The sequence below is a fragment of the Monodelphis domestica genome, chromosome 1 (assembly GCF_027887165.1).
Source record: "Monodelphis domestica isolate mMonDom1 chromosome 1, mMonDom1.pri, whole genome shotgun sequence".
NCBI lineage: Eukaryota > Metazoa > Chordata > Mammalia > Didelphimorphia > Didelphidae > Monodelphis > Monodelphis domestica.
In genome coordinates this window covers 269,210,581-269,233,818 of record NC_077227.1, presented here as the reverse complement: position 1 = coordinate 269,233,818, position 23,238 = coordinate 269,210,581, and the positions used below count along the sequence as shown (strand labels likewise).

Below are 23,238 nucleotides of genomic sequence, written 5' to 3'. Positions count from 1 at the left end.
AATCCACTGAGCTACCCAGCTGCCCCCCCTCCCCATCCTCATTTTTAAAACTTGCTTTTTTAAGACATTGGTTATTTCTAATTTTGTAGGTATTTACCCACTAGAATAAAACATGATTATTCCCTTTCACATTTACCAAAAGAATTCTTCAGAAAGGATGGAAGAGATTTTAAATTTTACCATTAACAGTAATATTTAATTTTACAATTTAAGTTTAAGGCTTCCACTTAAAATATGTAAAAATACAGCAGGTTAAAAATTAAACATGAATGCAAAGTAATAAAATATCAAAATTTTATTTTAAATAAATTTTATATATACAAATTTGGTCACCTACAATAGGGTCCATTATCATTTAGAAACACTGATACAGATAAAGCTGTAGCTTGCTTAGAAAAGCAAGTTACCTGTCATGTTTAAGAAAGCACAAAAAGTTCATTATCTAGCCTAGTAGAAAGCTGTTATTCTAGAAAACTTATCTAAGTTTCATTATATTTTCCAAAAAGACTACCAGAGTCCACATGTCACACATTTTGGATAAATCATTCTAAATTCCAAATTACTGGGTTCATGAAGTTGTTTTTTTTTTTTATCATTTCTGTGGGCAAAGGATTTTAACTTCATGCAGTTTATTTTTTCTCAGATGAGTTTTTAAATTATTTCTTTGAAACTATAGGAATCTAAACTTCATGCTGCTTCTTGGATTCAAAAATTAAAACATTTCTTTGACAATATTAAAATTACAAGTGCAAGAAGGAATTCTAGATCAAAGGCACATGGAGAGGTATAGAAGAATAAACTGGATATCCCAGGGGTGGATCTGCCGCTTGTACAGTAAGGTTTCTTAAAAGTACTGGATGAGCTTGTATGCTATAACGTTCTTCATCATCATTGGTGGCATAGAGCAGTTCCCATGAAAGATTCGCCCACTGCCCCCTGACAGCTTCAGCATTCAATTTCCCAACTTGAACTAATAATTCCTGAAGAGTAAGAATTCTCCCAGTGTAAACTCCCTTTAAAGAACGGGGGGAAAAAAGGAAAAGACAATTGATCATTAAATTCTTACATTTTACTAGTACCTTTGAAACATACCTATTTAATGCTGAATATTAATTACACTTGCATACAGTCAACAGATCTATGTTAAAAAAAAGTATACATCAAATTTTCTACACTGGATCTCAAAGTAGGAAAGGACCTCAGAGACAGTCTAATCTAGTTCAACCAAAAATTCCCACTATAAAATACCCAATAGGTGGCTATCCAACCTTTGCCTGAAATCATATTAAAAAAATAAGTCTAATTGGTACTTTTTCCCTTTAAATCAGTCACTTCAACCCCTCTTCACACACTGAATCCTTCCTTATAATAACAAAGTAAATCATATAAGCAAAATATGGTGACTGCACCAGACAATGCACACAATACTCTACTCTGGTTGTCTCTTGTCTTATTTCCATAATAGGGAAAGAATAATTCATGAGTGTGTTCCTGAGGACCTTGACTGCTTTTACATTAACTTACCATGTGTATCTGAGGTGGCATGTTATTAGAGGGGGAGTTGATTTGTAAGCAAAGGGCATAAATACATAATTTTCCCTTTAGTAGCCAAATGTAAGCTTGCAATAGCATAAACTCAACAAATATTTGTTATGTTTAAGACCTGAGAATCAAAACAAGCATTTAAGTGTTTAATTAATTCTCATATTAATGTATCAGAGTTGAGTGATTTTGCTGTCTGGGAATGCCTAATGTGGCTACCTATGTAGATTCCAACTCCTCTAGAATTTGCAGTGTGAAAGAATTTCCTGAGCTATTGTAAAAGTCAGGATCTGAACCTAAGTCTTCATGAAACCCAATCCAAAATTCACTGCACTGTCTCCCCCAAATCATTATTATTATTAATATATATTATTAACAATATGTCTCTCCACGAATATCCTATTCTCATACCTCATTGTGCCACTGATAAGACCTTGGATTTTTAAAGGCTATGCCAGTAGAGCACAAATTTGGGCAGGTCCATTAAGTTGGAAAAATTTTGAGAACAGGCCTAGAAACACAATGCATATAAGCGGTCACCCCTCAAATCCCAGCTAAATGTAAGGAAATTCCTAAGTTAGTTACTATGTGCTAGGATTCCACCCTTCCACACCTCTGCCTTCACCCCACCCCAACCCTGCTTCCTTAAAGGAATTCATGAAGACTATTTATTAAGGGATGGAGAGGTTGGGATAGGAATTTATGGAGGGGACATCCAATGGAAATCACAGATCTCTTTTAAATATAACAATGAATAGTTCTCTAATTTTTAACAGTTTACCAAAATCAACTCACTACACTGTGGACTAAGGAATACCTAAAGCACCTAGTTAAAACTTTGCTAGGTAGTTCTAATTTTTAAAACAATAACTTGTATGTCTCTTCAATTTCCTTTCCTTAAGAGTCATCGACTCCACCATCTCATTTCTCCCATTCTACCTGGCTCCAATACCCTCTCCTTTCATCAGTCTGCAGCATCTATTAATCCACTGCTGTCAATCTGCTTTACTCTCTCAATTGTTCACTTGCCTTTTTCTTATTTGCCAACTATCTCCTCCTTTTCCTTCTTGTGGTTCTATTTCCCATCCATGTTCTACTCCCTAATCTCACATTCTTTAGGATTTGAGTTTCTAGTCAGTAGGGATTGTTTCTTTTATTGTATTTGTATTGCCAACAGTGTGTCTTGAGACACAGTAGGGACTTAAATGCTTGTTGATTGATAGTTGACATAATTTTGGCTACCTTAATGAATGGCTAGTTCTATCAAACAAATAAGAATGACTAACTTTATAATAATTTAAATTTGTTATTAAGAAGGCAAGATCAAATGGCCTCATCATGCATAAAACCACAATCATGAGATTCTTAAAAGACATAATCATATAAGGAGAGTTGGCTAGATTATGCTAACTTTCTATAAAAAATAATTGTAATATTTGAAAAAAATTATTCTTGGGTGAGGTTTAAGGTAGGCCACAAAATATTTCTGAAACTTTGCCTTTCTTACCATATTAGGATCATGACCCAGAGAGAAAAGGTATGGCTTTTCCTGTATAACTGCTTCTTGCCATTCTTCATCAGACGCTAACCCAATGTACCAGTCATGCTCATATTCTTTTAAGCAGCTAGCCAGGTCTCTGAAGTCCTCTATTGGACCCAAAATTGCTTTATCAACCATAAGCTTAAAGGTATACCTGAAAAATGTGAAATCAAAAGGTTTTTTAACATACTTTTGATCAATCTCATTAATGAAAATTAATTTAGTCCAACTCTTCAGGGACTAGAATGGAATTACATATATTTCATACAGATTAGAGAGAATGTATTTATTCTTCTGTAGCTAAAATGAAAAAAATTATTCAGTCATATGAAAAAAAGTTTTCATGTAACCAAAAGTATAAATACAAATCAAATGTAATTTTATCAAAGCATCTGGAACATTCAAGCACTTTAAACTTGAGGGAATATTCTTTTCAACTCCACTATAGCAACAATATTGTCATCTCACTAATGTGGGTATTCCTACCAAAATGCAGATTTTAATTCATTCATCATTTGCATAAATTTTCTTTGGGTCCCCTGACTAGTCATTGTCAATAAACTAGCATGTGAAATGGAGAGGAAAACTATAGTTCATTTATTCAGAATAAGATACACTCCATCAGTAGTTGATGGACATAGATGTCTCATAATTTTACTGGTAACATCTATACTATTCTACCATTCACTTGGGGCAGTTAGATGGCTCAGGGGACAGAATTCCAGGCCCAGAGTCAGGGAGACTCATTTTCATGAGTTCAAATCTGGCCTCAGACATGTACTAGCTATATGATCCTGGACAAGTTTGCCTTGATCTGCTGGATAAGGAAATGGCAAACCATTCCAGTGGTATGGTCCACAGGATCATGATGAGTCAGAATTGACTAAATTGTTGAATAAATCATTTCTTTAACCATTCAACCATTCCTTAAGTGAGTCAAAGAGGATGTCTGTCATAAAGCAGCAGAGGAAGTTAAAACAAAAGGGATGCTTATCACTTATTATTAAGAAGGAATATGCACAGCTCTTTGCACTAGATCAAAATCATAAATCCTGTATGAGACAAGATAAAGTAGAATTCCTTGAGCTATCAAAGTCTTCCTTTGCAAAATAAAACTGTAGTAATTAGAGATGCTAAAGGGAGCAAGCTTATTTGGAAGCAGATCTTCTAATATTTATTGAGGTAATATATACCAAAATAGAGGAAAAAATGGAGTTACTTAAAGCAACTCTTAAAAGACCACTCTTATCCCATATCAGTGGATTGAGAGCCAGGCCTAGAGATGGGAGGTCCTGGGTTCAAATCTATTCTCAGACACTTCCCACCTGTGTGACCCTGGGCAAGTCACTTAACCCTCATTGCCTAGCTCTTACCACTCTTCTACACAATATTGATTGCAAGATGGAAGGTAAGGGTTAAAACAACAACAACGAAAAAATCAAACAACAAAAAACCCCCTCCACTATCAACACAGCCCAAGCTATGTAACTACTCTCTGTACTGTCATGAATATACCACAAGAAGCACATTCAATGGAGTTGGCTGGAGCCATTCCTGATTTCTTTGACATTGAGCATATACCATTTAAGGGGCCACAGGCTGTTCACAGGGCAGCTAAGTGATGCAGTGGATTAATGCCAATCCTGGAATCAGAAAGACTCATCTTCCCGAGTTCAAATCTGGTCTCAGACACTAGGCAGGTCTTGCTTGCCTCTGTTTCATTATCTGTCAAGTGAGTTAGAGAAGGATATGGCAAACCACTCCACTATCTTTGCCAAAAAAAACTTTAAAAGGGGTCACAAAGAATTAGATATGAATGAAAAGCAACTAAACAACAGGCTTCTTCTTCCACAGTTTCTTCTTAACTTTTGCTATGTGACCAGCCTATCTTTCTTTTTCAGGTCATATGTTTCTCTGATTACATCCTTTATACAATTAAAAAAATTTTTCCGTTTCATTTTTGTTCTTAACTAAAACACCAAATAAAATGACCATGTTCATATATATTCTACAATAGAAGAATACTGCACATGAAACTCCAAATTCCCATGCTATGGAACTTGCTTTTCTTTTAAGGCATAAAATAAATTCAATATATAACTTTCATTTTAATAAAATTTTTTGAGATCTATTTTTAATATAACCATAATTTCTTCTAGTATCTTTCCCTTCCCTAGAGAACTATGCCATATAACAAATAGTATTTTTCTAAAATTAAAAAGTAAAAAAACATAAAAGATCAAGATGTTGAAAAAGTATTAAAATATGTGTAATATACAAAACTTATATGAAAAGTATATGATCTGCTTTCCTTCTAATTGTTTTAATATGGTTTTTAATATGTCATGTATCCATTTGGAATATATTATGGAATACAGTATAAGGTGTAGGTCTAAGTCTCATTTCTGCCAGATTGCTTTCCTAAAAAACAGTTTTTAATCAAATAGAAAATTCTTTCCTAAGGAATTTATGTTTTGGGATTTACTGGTCACTGGGGTGTTGAATTCCACTGTTCATTTCTCCTTTGTCTAGTCTGTTTCATGGCTCCACCTCTATTTTTAAATTATTACCAGATGACTTTTTAAATTGTGGCTTTATAATATAGTCGGAGGTCTAAAAGTGCTATTCTCCTTTCATCCTTATATCTTTTTAAAACAATTAATTCTTTTGATGTTCTAGATCTTTTATTGCTCCAAATGAATTGTTATTATATCAAAATGCATATTCTTTTTAGATTTTCATTGGTATATCATTGTATTAATTGTTCTACTGATTATGTTCTACACATGGCTTTTCAAATTTAAGCCCCTCATTTATAATGTGTTACAATCTGCTCACTTTCGCTATTTAACTCTCTACATTCTACTTTTTCACCCACTTGGATTTTCTTATGTTGGTTGATAGTTGGTCCACTTTACCAAAGTTTCAAGCATATGCCCTTCCTTTCCTCTAACAATCAGCAAACTGTAAAAGTGATTTGTAAAGTACATAAGCAATGACATTATTATGTAAATGTTTTCAAAGAATATATTCTTAGCAATTTGGGAGTGTTCGGTATGAACTATCTAATGTTAAACAAAAAAAATAAGATCATTTTTTTCTAAGAAATTAAAGGACTTCAGGGAAAGTAATTATCAATATCATGTCACAAGGAATCAAAATTATTTCTTACCTGAAAGCTTTTAGTGCTTGTCGGAACAGTTCGGGTTTTTCAGCTAGCCAGTCTAAACCAAGTGACCAAGGAATGCCACTATTATAAGCTCTAAATATGTGGCTAGGGCTAGGGAGCGTGTTGTCTATTCCAAAAAAACTAAAATAACAAGACATCACTAGGTGAAAATACAAGTCTTTCAAAACTTCATCCTTTGCTATTTCTTCAGGTATATTTGAAAGGTTTTCTTTTGGATGAAAAGATTCCAATTGACTTAAAACAAATTTGTACCAGTCTTCTGGAAATAACTGCTTTACCTCATTAATTTTGGATTTGGGCAAACAACTAGATCGCCATTCTTCTGGTATTCTTAACAGCTGTGAATGAGCACAACTAAATTCCAACAGAGGAAGGTGTGTCATCTCTCTTTGCTTCCCTTTGTCAACAGCAGGAAGTCCCAATGCAACTGCTTTATATAGTTTGTCTTCTGAAACAGTCTCTGCTGACTTACCAGATATGCTCTGTGATTCTACTGATCCTGGAATAGGTAAAGATGTACTTGGCAAAACTTTTAACTTCCCATTTTCTTTATCTTTTTTGATGGTGGCCTCATCATCAAAAACATCATTATCAGACCACTCATCAAGTGTGTCTATATTTAAACTATCTATATCACTGGGGACTTGAGGATATTGTGAATTATTCCACTCAGGCTTACTGATTAGAGGTGGCACACCATTATTTTCAATTTCAACTTTCCCTAGTGCGTTGGATCTTTTATAGCAATATCGTAAAAGCATCCATACAAGTACTTTAAGGAGGTCACCTTTAAATTCTTGTAAATGTTCATTAGAATCAATTACACCAGATAAAACACTCCTGGCATCAGAATATAATCTCACAGGCAGAACAGTACAGGGTGTTAAAATATTTCCAAAGTGCTCATTGATTGGAAGTGCTCTTGCATATTCTTCTTGCTCAAAGGCTGCTTCAAAAACTTCATCAACTCTTCTGGCTTCAACAGTGTGGCATGATGTTTCTTGTAATTCTAATCCCTGAAAGAAGAAACCAAAACTTCTTGAATCAGCTCCATCTTCTATACTAAGCCTTTCTCAATTCCTCTTCATTCTAGAGCCTTCTTATTAAAAAATTTTCCCACATATCTTGAACCATAGCTTGCTTTACCCAAATTTCTTTACTTTTGCTTGTTTTCTCCACCCCTCCACTCCCCCCACTCCTCCCTTAGATTGTAAGTTCCTTGAGGGCAGGAACTGTCTTCAACTCTGTTCTGTATCTCCAGCACTCACCACGGACTCTTAATAAATGTTTACTGATTGATCATAATTACTTAAACATAGACAAGTTAGTAACTTTAAGACTATTTTTGTATTCTCCCCTAATAAAAAATATGGCATATAAAAAGAATTTCTTAATCAAGAGCTATGCTTCTCTTTTAAACCTAGAGGCAGCATGGTATAGTAGAACAATGGAGAGTCAAAAGACCCAGGGTTTGCATTCTGGCTTTGCAATTTACTACTTCTGAGGCTAGGGGCATGTCATCTAATCTCTCAGCTCTAATTTCTTTGCCTGTATGTCACTATAGGTCATTATGGGCAACTGAAGAGTGCTAAATTAGAGAATCATTAATAACAGTATTACTCACCTGACAACCAGAGAGAACACTATATTTAAGAGACCAACTATATTTTTTATAAACTCAATTTCCAGAACATTATATACCAACTTGAAAATTTCTTTTTTCTTCACACTGAGCATTGCCTTCTATTTACATATATTGATTTCAAACACTGCTAACTTTTTGTGTAGGGAAACTACACAAACTATTTGTGTAGGGAAGCTTTAATGGTAGTTGCCACTTTGCTATAAAAAATAAAATCATGCAAATAGTTGTTCTATCTGGCAAAAATAAGGTCAAAGAAATTCTATTTAGTAGGGCCCACTGGTATATTACATGATACTTCAATACTACAAACTGGCTTAATAGCAAAAAAGGAAGAAGTAGGAATTATTCTGATATTATGGCACATTTTCTGCTTTTTCTTATTAATGAGGCTGTAGTGATAATTTTAGCAACAATTTCACTCTATTAAGTCATATTTAAGAAAGCTCATACTTTACTGTTTTGCATACATTGTTCATTCCGTAAGCCAAATAGTATTACAGAATCATACTTTGGGCAAAAAGAATGAGACTTAGAAAAGAAGTGACTAGTCTAAATAACTTCTTTGGCCACTTATCTATCTATTAACAGACTATACGACATTTCATTGTAAATATTTTAAAATGCATATTTATTTTCAAATTTAACAACAAAAAGATTTCCTCTAAGTTCCTATGTAGCTACTAAATTGGTCACAGAAATGTTTTTATATTGAATATATCAACTCCAGAGAGAATTTCAGTGGTCTGACCTTAATGTTAATACAGCAATATGTATAACCTCGTTCTAGAACTAGTATCCAGATAAGTCGATCTTGAAAACGACATAAGTAATGTGACCCAGGCAAAACGAGACCTAAAATTGAGTAGAAAAAGGTGAATTAATTTTTACATGGGGGTTAGATAGTTTGTTTTTATTTTGGTACATTAATAGAGTAACCTTCACATCTGACAGCATTTTGGAGAATGACTTTTAATTCCTGCTACTCTTGCTCAAAATCGAAAGTGAAAAACTATTTTCTGCGCAAGGAAATCAATTTAAAGTCTTATAACACAGAAAGCTCAACAATTTATATTACTAATATGATTTAAATTTATTATTATTATGCTATGCATAGAAATTGTTTTCAAATTCCCAGAAAAATAACAATTAGAAATGACCAAATTTCTACCTTTTACTACATCTCTCAAATATATATTTCCTCTCCATTTGCATAGCAACAATTCTAGTTCATATCCTCAATACTTCTTGCATGAAGTACCACAACAACCTTCTCACTGTCTCTCTACTTGAATCCATTTTCCAAGGTGATTGTCAACATGATTTTTCTAAAGTATAGGTCTATGTTACACCCTGCTTAATGAGTTCTAGTGTTCCCTTATTAGCTTCATTCCTGTTTGTCATTTAAAGTTCTTTAGAACCTGGGCCTTCCCTACCCACAGTCTTCTTACACCTTATTCCCCACTCCCCTGCACCCACCTCTATCTATCTATTTCCTGTCTTACTCACTGCCTTCATATAGTTATCTTCAATGACAGGAATGCTTTCCCCCTGCTGGTCACCTTTCCCTTCCTTTTAGCTTCCTGGTGTTCTTCAAGGCCAAGGTCAAGGCTTTCCTTCTACAGAAGGCCTTTTTGATTTTCCATCTACTCTGTACATATCATGTACACATCTATTTACTTACATAGTTTTCTGTACTAGAACGAGGCTAGGGGCTATAAATTTTTGTCATCTGTAGCAATTGGTACTGTGCCTGGCACACAGTAAGTGCTTAGAAAATGTTTATTGACTGATTCCTCATTTAGGTTCTCTTAGGTCAGGATGTCATCATTTCTTTCCTTATCTTTCCAGCAGGCTTTAACTCTTTATAACCTGACCCTTCCTACATTTCCAGTCTTCTTACACATACTCCCCTCCACATACTGCAAGATCCAATGATTGTGGCTTACTTGGATTTCCTCAGATATATTACTCTATTTCCCTATCTCTCACCTTTGTGCTTTTGCACCATCTGTCTTCTATGATTGGAAAGTTTCTTCTCCTTACCTCCTTTTTTCCCTGGCTTCTTTCAAGGATTCATCTTCAGATCCACATTCTGCAGAAGGCATTCCTTAGTCCCCTCTAGTTTCTAATGCTTTTTCCTTTCAGATGACATTCCATATATTCTGTGTATATATATGTATGTATCTTGTCTATTATCTAGTTATTTACATGTTGTCTCTCCCATTAGAATATATACTTTATGATGGCAAGGAATATTTTTCCTTTCTTTGTAGCCCAAACACAGCACAAAGTAAACAATAAAGATTTACTGATGGATTGATTTGAAAACCTACTGATAATGCTAAATCAGGAAAAAATTTCAATGTGACTAAGAATTTAAATGAACATTATATAATAAAGGATACTTGCATTGGTCTATGCAATAACAGAATTACCAATTGATGTCAGCATGAAATACAAGTTTATAATACACTATAAAAATGTAGCCTATTATACAATTTGGACACATTGCATGATTTATATAATCAATCTTATGTATTGAGAAATGAAGAATTGCAGTTTTCAAAGTTGTTATAGGAATGATAAACTTTATAAAAATGATGCATTAAAAGGAAGGTTATTTGCAAATATGGGAGCAGATCATAAGACACTTCTAGGATGTTATGAAACATACTGCTTTTCTTATGCCAAATAAACTTCAAAGTTTATTTAGTCAAAAGGAAAAAATGCCCTTTTAAAAAACAATAATAATAATAAGGATGAAACAATTTCATTTTATGCCAAATTCTTCTGATATTTTTGAAAAAGGGAGTATTTTAAGTAGTCAATATCCTCTGATTCATACTGTAAACTAACAAAATAAAGATAACTGTTTTTAAAAAGTTAGAGTTTAGCTAATGTATTCTTAATTTTAAAACTCCTTGACTTGCAAATGAAACAGAAGAAAGTAGAACTAATCAGTCATCACTTGACTGATAGAGAGAAGCAATTTTTACTTTAAAGACCTACATATTTCTAAGTATGACTGGATAAGAAATAAATTTGCTATGGATATGTTACAAAATAATAAATGATAATTTTGATCTAATTTTTACTTTGTGACAGAAAGTTGAAACAAGCATTTGAATATGATAATCTTACTATTTTTAGCTAAGGGTAAACAACTAGTTCTCTAACTTAAAGCAATATATATTTCCTTATGATTTTCAAAATGAGAGAAATGGGTTTTTATGCTATTGAATGCTACTTGAAAGAGAAAATATTTTTCTTAATTAGCACATGGAAAAGAATTATGAGTAGCAATATTATAAATATAACATATTTTGAGAAACTTTGTGAAGGAAAAAATCTATTATATTAATAACTTTACAACAGTTGTTATATGAAATATAAAAATCATGAAAGACTTTATTAACAAATTTGTTGCTGTTCAGTTGTTTCAGTCATCTCTGATTCTTCATGACCCTATTTGGAAGTTTCATGGCAAAGATATTGGAGTGGTTTCCCATTTCCTTCTCTAGTTCATTTTACAGATGAGAAACTGAGGCAAACAGGGTTAAATGAACGGTTAAGTGATTTGCCCAGAGTTGCACCCCATTATCTGTCTGAGGACAGATTTGAACTCAGGAAAATGAGTCTTCCTCACTTCAGACCTGGCACTCTAATCTACTATGCCACATAGCTGCCCAGTTATTAACAAATATATATCTATGTATCTTATTTTATTGTATGTTTAATATTTTATTTGTGACACACTTGTAATAAATTATTCACTTATTTGAATAAAAATTCAAATTAAAAAATTAAAAAAATATTTGAATAAAAAAATAAATTATTTGTATAAATTGTTTTGTGAAAAGAGAGGGCATGCTTAAAGGTGGAACCATTACAATATAAAGTTTAAAAACCAGTGCCTTAGAGGGTTTTATACTTATTTTTCTCCCTTTCACTTTGTTATTAATAGTCCTATCACTAAAGACAGACTGGACCGTACCTAAAATAGCATGGGGGTAAAGGGAGATATGCAGGAGCTATTTAATTATTTTAATGATAATCTTTTTTAACTGGATGAAATTAACTGAATTAGTAAAGTATCATTAAAAAAAAGAAATTAAGTAGGTAATCACTCTAAAATAATTCAGCCTTTTTCAAGAGAAAGCATATTAATGCCAAGAGTGATGTTGGTTCTTATTTTTCTTTTAAAATTGTTTTTCTAAATTTCTTCAACACATAATTAGAAAAATTCCAAGTAATTGTTTCACCAGGGTAGAGAACATATACTCTTTCTTCCTTGCTAGAAAGTTAGCAGTCATCATTTAGGAACCACATGAGATTACATATCAGCTACCAGATTATACCTTTTCTTCAAAATGATCTTGAGAATTATTGAACAACTAATACAAGGGAGAAAAGTTGCAATGCAGCCATATTATTTTAGAGTAAGTTTACCTCCATCAAATATTCCATTTTCTTCCTGAAAAGCATTACTTTTAGTATTATATTTGTTTGGTGGGTAGTAGGGCAAGGACAAAAGAAAAAGTTACATAAAAAAGTTTTGTTTCTTTGACATTATTTTTCAACAACCTGGTAAGGCTGATGAAATCAGCATGTTAGTGGATAAAACATTAACTTTTGATATTTTTCATTATGATATATGGTTCCTATTACTTTACTATTAATAACGCTAATGAAAAACTTCATGTTTACATAGTATTTTGAGATCTGAAAAACATTTACCTATAATCTCACTTTGTTTTTATGACAATCTCATGAGATAAAAATGAGTTACTACAGGCTCAGGGTGGTTAAGTGTTTGATGAGCTTGAACCTAGATATTCCTGACTCCAAGGCACTACTTGGTTTTAAAAAAACTGAGGCCATTTGCCAGGAGTTCCCTCTTTTCCACTCTTCTCTCAGAGGTTTTTTATTGCTCCCTCTGACACTCCTTACAAGCCCCACTTTTACTCCTCGTTGCTACCTCCAATCCCTCAACCACTTACTTTTCTCCCAAGCCATCTCTTCTGCACTTGCCACATCTTTTCCTCATCTTGACCCCTTGGTAAACCAATTTAACTCTGCCATGTCCTCATGTCCCTAGCCCCATTATCATTTCACTGATTGCTCCCTGTCAAGCCTCAGCCTTGATCACTCCTACCATTCTTACACACATGCTACTAGACTAAGGTGGAGAAAATCACATGACTTTTCTGTCTGGGTCTACCACAAATTTATGTTATGTAATCTTACCTGGGACCTCACTGCTGTTAGGTAATCCCTCTATAGCTATCTATCAGGATTAATTAAGCCATAGGGCTAATGAGGACCTTTTGGAGTAATTGGGATAAAATTACAGAATAAAAATACAAAAAATATTTTGCCTGGCTGGGAATTGATGAGATTATGGTTGCAGGACTTGGGACAATAGCATGTCTTTTAACTACATTAACTAATTCATGGACAGGGGTCATCATTGGAATCTCTCTCAAACGTAAAAAATGCCCACACTCTTCTCTAGTTCTGCTGTTTTCTTTCTTTAATTTAGTTTTGCCCTTTTGTTTATCGGTACCATTTTTCTCTGTCTCATATTTCTGTATTATAGACTCTAGGTAATTCACTTTTAAGGTTAATTCGCTAAATCATATTTACTGTAGTTTCAATTCTTTAAATTGAAGATGTAGGAGAGTACCATCTTCACCAGTAACAATAACAGTATTACACCCACTACTAATGGTATATAGCTCAAAAAATCCAATAACATAATGGTAAGCAGTCCTATCATGCAGTTAGGGAATGCTATTCCCTTAATATAAGAAGGAATAGTCAAGTAAAATAATTTGTTTACAACCCCCAGGTACATGGTGTTGTAAAACCACATTGCTCACTGAAGTCACTACTTGTAAAAGCAGGCTTCTAGGCTGTGGCTGTGACTAACTGGCTCTTTAGTACCATCTAGGATGACAGTGAAGGAAAAAAATTGCTTTTTAAAAAGTCCTGACTGTGTATCTGTTATGGATACTAGTATCAATTCTTTAGGCTCTATCTTCATTTAGCTTGCCAAGAATGTTAATATAATCTATCTATAAGAGTGTTACAAATAAGAAAGTTACAAATAAGAATAGCCAGGAATGTTAACTGGATACAGTATCTTTTATTATTTGTAATAGATTGGGCAGGTGTCTAATAGTTTGTGGCTACTGAAGTTCCATGTAACTGTTTTTGGCCTATGCAAGGATAACTGCCCTCTATTTAATAAATATTGGAAAGGTTTGAGGAAAGGTAATAACAGTTGAGGATAGGATCCCTAAATCTAACAGGGGCTAAGTTTCCCACTCCTGTCTGATTCTCACAAATCTGCTTCTTGTTTGGGTTTCCCCAAAGCCTCCTTATTCTCTTTAAAGTACTACTAATTCCCCGGGTCTATACTAAATATCCTATGCTAAAACACTAATCTTCTCAGTTATGTAATTAAGTTTACTGCCTCCTTAAATCTATTTCAGCTTTAAATCAGTTCAGTTATTTACTCTCTCTGTCAACTGCCAGCCTTTTTGGGCCTAGTTAGGCTTTTCGACCTAAGCCACAAAATGGCTTGGCCCTCTCAGTAGCCACACAAAGGAGAAAACAGTCTCTCTTTCTCTTTTCTGTTGATTATCCTCACAATCATTCCAGAAACTCTAACCTGCTTTTCTTCTTCACTTGCCACTGGGATTTTTCAGAAACACCAGCACTCCTCCTAGGCAAAAAAACCTCCAGGAGTCCATTAGCAGTTGGAAAATCAACTTACTCAGGCTACCCTGAATTCCAACTGGCAACCTTCCAGATTCTATCTGGCCTTAAAGAAACCTTATCCACTATTCTTTACCTTGTCCTTAGCTACTACGATCCCAATTACTCCAAATGGTCCTCATTAGCCCTATGGCTTAATTAATTCCAATAATCTTATCAACTTGCTATCCCATTTTCCATAGTGGCTCTTCCAAACTTTTTCAAACATCCTGTAGTTTTCTCCCCTTACCCTCTCAAGTTGAGCTTCTTGCCTGGTATCTTACAGAAAACACCAAGGATATTTGGCATGAGCTCCCTCTTCTTCATCTCCTAACTCATATATCTCTGCCACTATCTCCTTCACCCCTCCTTTAATAAGGCTAAACCTTCTACTTAACTTACCCATTCTATCCTAATTCTTCCAACAGAGTATTCCTTTTATCATCCCCACTACTCTATCATTTATTTCCAATTTCCTACTGCCTAGAACACGTCTACATTCCCCTATCTTGCAGAACCCTCATTTGATCTTTCCATCCCCATTAACTATCATCCTATATCTCTTCTACTTTTTATGTCTAAACTCCTTGAAAAGAGTTATCTCCATTTTCCCTCCTCTTTTGCTCTTCTTAAACCCTGACAGTTTGGTTTCTGATCTTACCATTCCACCAAAACCACTCCCTTCAAACTTACTAATGATCTTTTAATTGATAAATCCAATAGCCCTTTCAAAATCTTCATATTCTTTGACCTCCCTGCAACCTCTTTGTCCTCCTGAAATACTCTGACATTATTGATCACTCTCTCCTCCTTGATATTCTCTTCTTAGGTTTTCTGGACATCATCACTCTTTCGGTTCTCCTCCTATCTATCTGACTACTCCTCGGTCCCCTTTGCAGGTTCCTTACCCAGAATACAACCATAGGTGTCCCACAGGTTGTCCTGGAAATTTTTTTCTTTTTCCTCAATACTACTTCATTTGGTGATCTTAGCACCTATGGATTTAATTACCATTTCTATGCTGATGTTTTTCTGTCCTAATTTTTCTGCAGAACTTCAATCTCACATCTCCAACTGTCTTTTAGATACTTTGAAATGGAAGCGTAGTAGACATTTTAAACTCATCTCCAAAATCAAACTTACCTTTCCCCCTAAACCTTCATCCTCATGTTCCCTGTTATTGTAGAGAGAAACATTATCCTCTGAGTCCCTTGGGCTCTCAACCTAGAGGTCATCCTGGACTCTTTTCCATCTCTTCCCCTCTGTATCCAAGCTGTTGCCAATGCCTGTCAATTTCATCTAATATCACTTGAAAACTCTGCCTTCTCTTCTGTGACACTGCCATTGCTATATGGTGCAGAACCTCATCTTGGACAACAGACTGCCAGTGGGTCTGATTGCTTTTAGACTTTCCTCACCCCAGCTACCAAACTAATTTTCTTCCAAGTTCGGATTGGACCATGTCACCTTCCTTAACTGGATAAATTCCAGTGATTCCCTATCACCTTTAAGTTAAAATATAGTTATTTATTTGGCATTCAAAGCCTTTTATAACCTAATCCCTCCTACCTTCCCAATTAACTTACCCCTAATTCCCTGCCACAGATTCTTCAATTCAGTGACACTGGACTACTTGTTCTACAAATAGGGTAATCCATCTCCTGGCTCTGGTTGTCTAATTTCTCTGGCAGTCCTTTATGCCTGGCAAATTCTCTCTCAGCTCCCTTCAAGTCCTACCTAAAATCTCACTTACATAAAACCATTACAACTTCTGATACCTCAATTCTCATGCTTCCTTCTGTTATTATTTCCTCTTTGTCCCATATGTAGCTTATTCATATTTTTTCTTTGTTGTCTCCCCATTAGACAGTGAACTCTTTGAGGCAGGAATTTTCTTTTGTCTCTTTTTGTATCTCCAGCACTGAGCATAGTACCTGGCATATAGTAGTTATTTAATAAATGTTTACTGACTGACCAACTGAATCTACAATGCTAATTCTCTTAAAAATGTTATTTATTCCCTGTACTTGAATTTCTCTATTTATAATTGCCTCAGATTAATGGAATTCTTTAAAAAATATTTATATTTTGATTACAGGACAGAATCCTGAACTGTTATAGAAATCACAACTTATTTTTAATCAGTAAGATGAACCCTTTTCATTTGCCAACTCTCACTTTTCCTGATAACAAAAAATGAAGATTCTGACCACCTTGGAAGTTTTACTCAAAATGGAATATAAAGTAAGTTTGTTTTTTGTTTTGGGCCTGTCAGATTTTTTAAAAATTAATTTTTATATGTCAGTACAATCAAAAGACTCAAGTTTTCTTTCTTGTGAATTATCTTTCCATTTCATATTAAATTCTACATTAAATTCAGAGATGAAAATACTTCAAATACAGCTTAGTCACTTACCTAAACTACCAGCTGCCATTGCAGATCCCAGTGCAGCACTCAGACTTGGGACCATCTGCTCATAGTAAATTGTATCTGGACAAATGCATGCTGTTGCACCTACTGGTCCCGGCCAACTCTGAACTGGTCTTGGAAACCCAACCAGAAACACAGGAAGGGTGAAGAGGGGAAGCAAAGGAGAAGAAAGTAGTGTAGAAAGAACTATGACGAACATCACAACTGGAAAGAAGATGATATTGACTGTAATTAAAGTGGTAGTAGATTTTCGACGCTGTTTTTTCTCTGTCCATGATGTCAAGAGAACAGCTATAGCAAACTGCAATTTGGTGATAAGCTGAAATAGTCGATCATGAATAATACCAACCTGCAAAAATTAAAAACAAGACAAATATTTCTATTTCATAATCTCAGAATTGGGAGAGATCTCAGAGTCCCAATTCAAAGATGAACAAGAATTCTCTGGCACAACCTAACAATTAATCTAGAATTTATTAAGCATATACTATATGCCAGGTGCTGTGGATACAAACACAATGGATGAAACCATCAGTGTTCTCAAGAAGCTTAATTCTAAAAGAGAAGACAGTAGGTACTTCTATCCAAATTTATCACTATCCACAGGACATTTCTCCATCTTCAATGAGTTTAATTGCCAGTTTGAATTTCCTCTCCTCTCCATCTTCTAGCTTTATATGGGACTTCAATAGGCATAGTGATATGGTCCTCCCATTCCTATCTCACACAACACAAAATAAGGTGAAGAACCATTGTTGTAGATTCTTTCCAGTTTATAAGCCTTTCCTTAAATGTGGTTCAGTTCACCAAATAGGTTAGTTTCCCTTAAACCCTCTCCTTTGCTAATTTCCTTTTAATAGTGGGGGCACCATCATCCCCCCAGTTAGCCAGGCCCCCAACATGTCATTTTTGACTTCTCATTTTCATTCCCTCATATCCAATTGGTGGCCAAATCCTGTAGTTTCTACCTTCTTAAAATCTCTCTTCTATGCACGCCCTTGCCTCTCCTGTGCTACTTTCATCATTGTGCTATATGCCCTTGTGTCTTCATATCTGGATTATTCCAAGTCTGATGGTGGGTCTCCCTGCCTTATGTCTCTCCCCATTCCAGTCCATCCTCCACTCAACTGTCAAAGTGATCTTACTACAGTCTAGGCATGACCATTCCACTCTCTTATTCATTCAACTCCAGTGACTTCCTATTATTCCCAGTATTAAATATAAAATCCTCTCTTTGGCTTTTCAAGCCTACTTGCTCCTTCTTGTTTCTGTAGCCTTCTTATACTTCACTTCCCTGCACATACACTATGATCTAGGGACATTGACCTTCTTGCATTTTTACTTGAACAAGACACTCCATTGCCCAACTTGGATTATTTATCACCCAGACCTGGGATTCTCTACTTAGTAGCTCAATCAAAATCCTACCTTCTACAAGAAGCCTTTTCTAGTCTTCCTCCATGCTACTCTCTTTTCTCAATGATTACCACCAATTTGTCTTGTATGTGTGTATCTTGTTTATATGTTGTTGTTTGTATATTGTCTTCCCCATTAGACTGTGGGTTCATTGGGGTGACTATTTTTTGCCTTTCTTTGTATCTATACTACTTAACACAGTGCCTGCCACCTAATAAGAACTCAAATGCTTGTTGACTTGACTTCCTATCACTGGCATCTCTACTGCTATATAGGAGTGTACTAACTTTGCTGGGTGTCATATCACTTTTGACACAAAGAACTGCTGCTTAGTTATACTTTACATTTCTTCTTGTTAAATTTTATCTTGTTAGATTTGACCCAATGCTGATCTAGCCACATATTTACAGAGTACCTTTCTTTACAAAAAAAATTCATAACAGCATTTTATGCTCTGAAAACAAAGTAGGTACAATTAGAAATAGTTAAGCAAACTGTGGTATAAGAATGCAATGAAAAATTCACAGCATTAAAGATGAAAAGGGGGACAGCACCTCCAATGAGGAGGAAATTAAGGCAATCATTAGAAATTACTTTGCCCAATTATATGGCAATAAATACACCAATTTAGGAGAAATGGATGAATATATACAAAAATACAAACTGCCTAGACTAACAGAAGAGGAAATAGAATTCTTAAATAATCCCATATCAGAAATTGAAATCCATCAAGCCATCAAAGAACTTCCTAAGAAAAAATCCCCAGGGCCTGATGGATTCACCTGTGAATTCTATCAAACATTCAGAGAACAATTAACCCCAATACTATACAAACTATTTGACATAATAAGCAAAGAGGGAGTTCTACCAAACTCCTTTTACGACACAAACATGGTACTGATTCCAAAACCAGGCAGGTCAAAAACAGAGAAAGAAAACTATAGACCAATCTCCCTAATGAATATAGATGCAAAAATTTTAAATAGGATACTAGCAAAAAGACTCCAGCAAGTGATCAGAAGGATCATTCACCATGATCAAGTAGGATTCATACCAGGGATGCAGGGCTGGTTCAACATTAGGAAAACCATCCACATAATTGACCACATCAACAAGCAAACTAGCAAGAACCACATGATTATCTCAATAGATGCAGAAAAAGCCTTTGATAAAATACAACACCCATTCCTATTAAAAACACTAGAAAGCATAGGAATAGAAGGGTCATTCCTAAAAATAATAAACAGTATATATCTAAAACCAACAGCTAATATCATCTGCAATGGGGATAAACTAGATGCATTCCCAATAAGATCAGGAGTGAAACAAGGATGCCCATTATCACCTCTACTATTTGACATTGTACTAGAAACACTAGCAGTAGCAATTAGAGAAGATAAAGAAATTGAAGGCATCAGAATAGGCAAGGAGGAGACCAAGTTATCACTCTTTGCGGATGACATGATGGTCTACTTAAAGAATCCTAGAGATTCAACCAAAAAGCTAATTGAAATAATCAACAACTTTAGCAAAGTTGCAGGATACAAAATAAACCCACATAAATCATCAGCTTTTCTATATATCTCCAACACAGCTCAGCAGCAAGAACTAGAAAGAGAAATCCCATTCAAAATCACCTTAGACAAAATAAAATACCTAGGAATCTATCTCCCAAGACAAACACAGGAACTATATGAACACAACTACAAAACACTCGCCACACAACTAAAACTAGACTTGAACAATTGGAAAAACATTAACTGCTCATGGATAGGACGAGCCAATATAATAAAAATGACCATCCTACCCAAACTTATTTATCTATTTAGTGCCATACCCATTGAACTACCAAAATACTTCTTCACTGATTTAGAAAAAACCATAACAAAGTTCATTTGGAAGAACAAAAGATCAAGGATATCCAGGGAAATAATGAAAAAAAACACATATGATGGGGGCCTTGCAGTCCCAGACCTCAAACTATATTACAAAGCAGCAGTCATCAAAACAATTTGGTACTGGCTAAGAAACAGAAAGGAAGATCAGTGGAATAGACTGGGGGAAAACGACCTCAGCAAGACAGTATACGATAAACCCAAAGATCCCAGCTTTTGGGACAAAAATCCACTATTCGATAAAAACTGCTGGGAAAATTGGAAGACAGTGTGGGAGAGACTAGGAATAGATCAACACCTCACACCCTACACCAAGATAAATTCAAAATGGGTGAGTGACTTAAACATAAAGAAGGAAACCATAAGTAAATTGGGTAAACACAGAATAGTATACATGTCAGACCTTTGGGAGGGGAAAGGCTTTAAAACCAAGCAAGATATAGAAAGAATCACAAAATGTAAAATAAATAATTTTGACTACATCAAACTAAAAAGCTTTTGTACAAACAAAACCAATATAACTAAAATCAGAAGGGAAACAACAAATTGGGAAAAAATCTTCATAGAAACCTCTGACAAAGGTTTAATTACTCATATTTATAATGAGCTAAATCAATTGTACAAAAAATCAAGCCATTCTCCAATTGATAAATGGGCAAGGGAAATGGATAGGCAGTTCTCAGATAAAGAAATCAAAACTATTAACAAGCACATGAAGAAGTGTTCCACATCTCTTATAATCAGAGAGATGCAAATCAAAACAACTCTGAGGTATCACCTCACACCTAGCAGATTGGCTAACATAACAGCAAAGGAAAGTAATGAATGCTGGAGGGGATGTGGCAAAGTAGGGACATTAATTCATTGCTGGTGGAGTTGTGAACTGATCCAACCATTCTGGAGGGCAATTTGGAACTATGCCCAAAGGGCGATAAGAGAATGTCTACCCTTTGATCCAGCCATAGCACTGCTGGGTCTGTACCCCAAAGAGATAATGGACACAAAGACTTGTACAAAAATATTCATAGCTGCGCTCTTTGTGGTGGCCCAAAACTGGAAAACGAGGGGATGCCCATCAATTGGGGAATGGCTGAACAAACTGTGGTATATGTTGGTGATGGAGTACTATTGTGCTCAAAGGAATAATAAAGTGGAGAAGTTCCATGGAGACTGGAACAACCTCCAGGAAGTGATGCAGAGCGAGAGGAGCAGAACCAGGAGAACATTGTACACAGAGACTAATACACTGTGGTATAATCGAACGTAATGGACTTCTCCATTAGGGGCGGTGTAATGTCCCTGAACAACTTTCAGGGATCCAGGAGAAAAAAAAAACACCATTCATAAGCAAAGGATAAACTATGGGAGTGGAAACACCGAGAAAAAGCAACTGCCTGAATACAGAGGTTGAGGGGACATGACAGAGGATAGACTCTAAATGAACACTCTAATGCAAATACTATCAACAAAGCAATGGGTTCAAATCAAGAAAACATCTAATGCCCAGTGGACTTACGCGTCGGCTATGGGGGGTTGGGGGGGGGAGGAAAAGAAAATGATCTATGTCTTTAAGAATGCAATGAAAACACAACCACACAACACTTTTCACAGAAATAAGACTAGATCTAAACAACTGGAAAAAACATTAATTACTCATGGGTAGGACAAGCTAATATAATAAATATGACAATCCTACCTAAATTAATTTACTTATTCAGTGCCATACCTATCAAACTACCAAAAAACATTTATAGAATTAGAAAAAATTCTAACAAAGTTCATCTGAAAAAACAAAAGATCAAGAATATCAAGAGAACTAATGAAAAAATGTGAAGGATGGGGGTTTAGCAGTACCAAATCTTAAATTGTACTATAAAGCAGTGATCATCAAAACAATATGGTACTAGCTAAGAGATAGAAGGCTGGATCAATGGGATAGATTTGGGGTAAATGAGTTCAGCAAGCTACTTCTTGATAAACTGAAAGATCCCAGCTTTTGGGGCAAGAACCCATTATTTGATGAAAATTGCCAGGAAAATTAGAAAGCAGTATGGAAAAAACTAGGTTTAGATCAACATCTCACACCGTAACTGACAAAGGTAAATTTGGGTCATCCAACAAACTCTCTAAAAATCAGAATGGATCAAATGGAATTATGGCTCCAGGTGACAATAAGAATTCTTAAAGTCAAAAGAATGAGAAAACAAAAGAAAACATAAGATATCTCATATAAATTTTAAAAAATAGATCAATGAAAACCAGGTCAAGAAGAGATGAATTAAGAATTACAGGGGGCAGCTGGGTAGCTCAGTGGATTGAGAGCCAGGCCTAGAGACAGGAGGTCCTAGGTTCAAATCTGGCCTCAGCCACTTCCTAGCTGTGTGACCCTGGGCAAGTCACTTGACCCCCATTGCCTAGCCCTTACCACTCTTCTGCCTTGGAGTCAATACATACATAGTATTGACTCCAAGGCAGAAGGTAAGGGTTTAAAAAAAAAATTACAGGATTACCTGAAATATATCACAAAAAAAAAAAACTCGCCAAAAGAGGGCAGATTACATACATATATACCTAAAGTTTAGTGTAAGATACTTTCAATGCAACAAGGAAACATGATAAGCACAAGAAAAAGGGAAAAGGGATTATAAGAATGAGGGTAAATATAAGAATGGCATCTAGGATAGAGTAGGTAGATAGTTCCAGATAGGATACAATGGACAGAGGTCTGGTTCTGGAGTCAGGAAGATTCATCTTCCTGAATTCAAATTTGGCCTCAGATATTTACTGGCTGTGTGACACTGGACAAGTCACTTAAAC

General features: G+C 35.1%; 1 protein-coding gene across 5 annotated transcripts in view; it reads right to left on the bottom strand.

Moving 5' to 3' along the window:
• Positions 1-280: 280 nt before the first annotated feature.
• PCNX4 (pecanex 4) overlaps positions 281-23,238 on the bottom strand; it is a 37,135-nt gene continuing 14,177 nt past the window's right edge. For all 5 annotated transcript variants that reach the window (XM_056810846.1, XM_056810847.1, XM_056810845.1 and 2 more), the window contains 5 exons: positions 17,096-17,459; positions 8,666-8,769; positions 6,255-7,288; positions 3,050-3,236; positions 281-1,013 (listed from right to left, as the gene is read on the bottom strand). In XM_056810846.1, the coding sequence (XP_056666824.1) occupies positions 762-1,013; positions 3,050-3,236; positions 6,255-7,288; positions 8,666-8,769; positions 17,096-17,459 (1,941 nt within the window). In that variant the 3' untranslated portion in view covers positions 281-761. The remainder of the gene's footprint in view (positions 1,014-3,049; positions 3,237-6,254; positions 7,289-8,665; positions 8,770-17,095; positions 17,460-23,238) is intronic.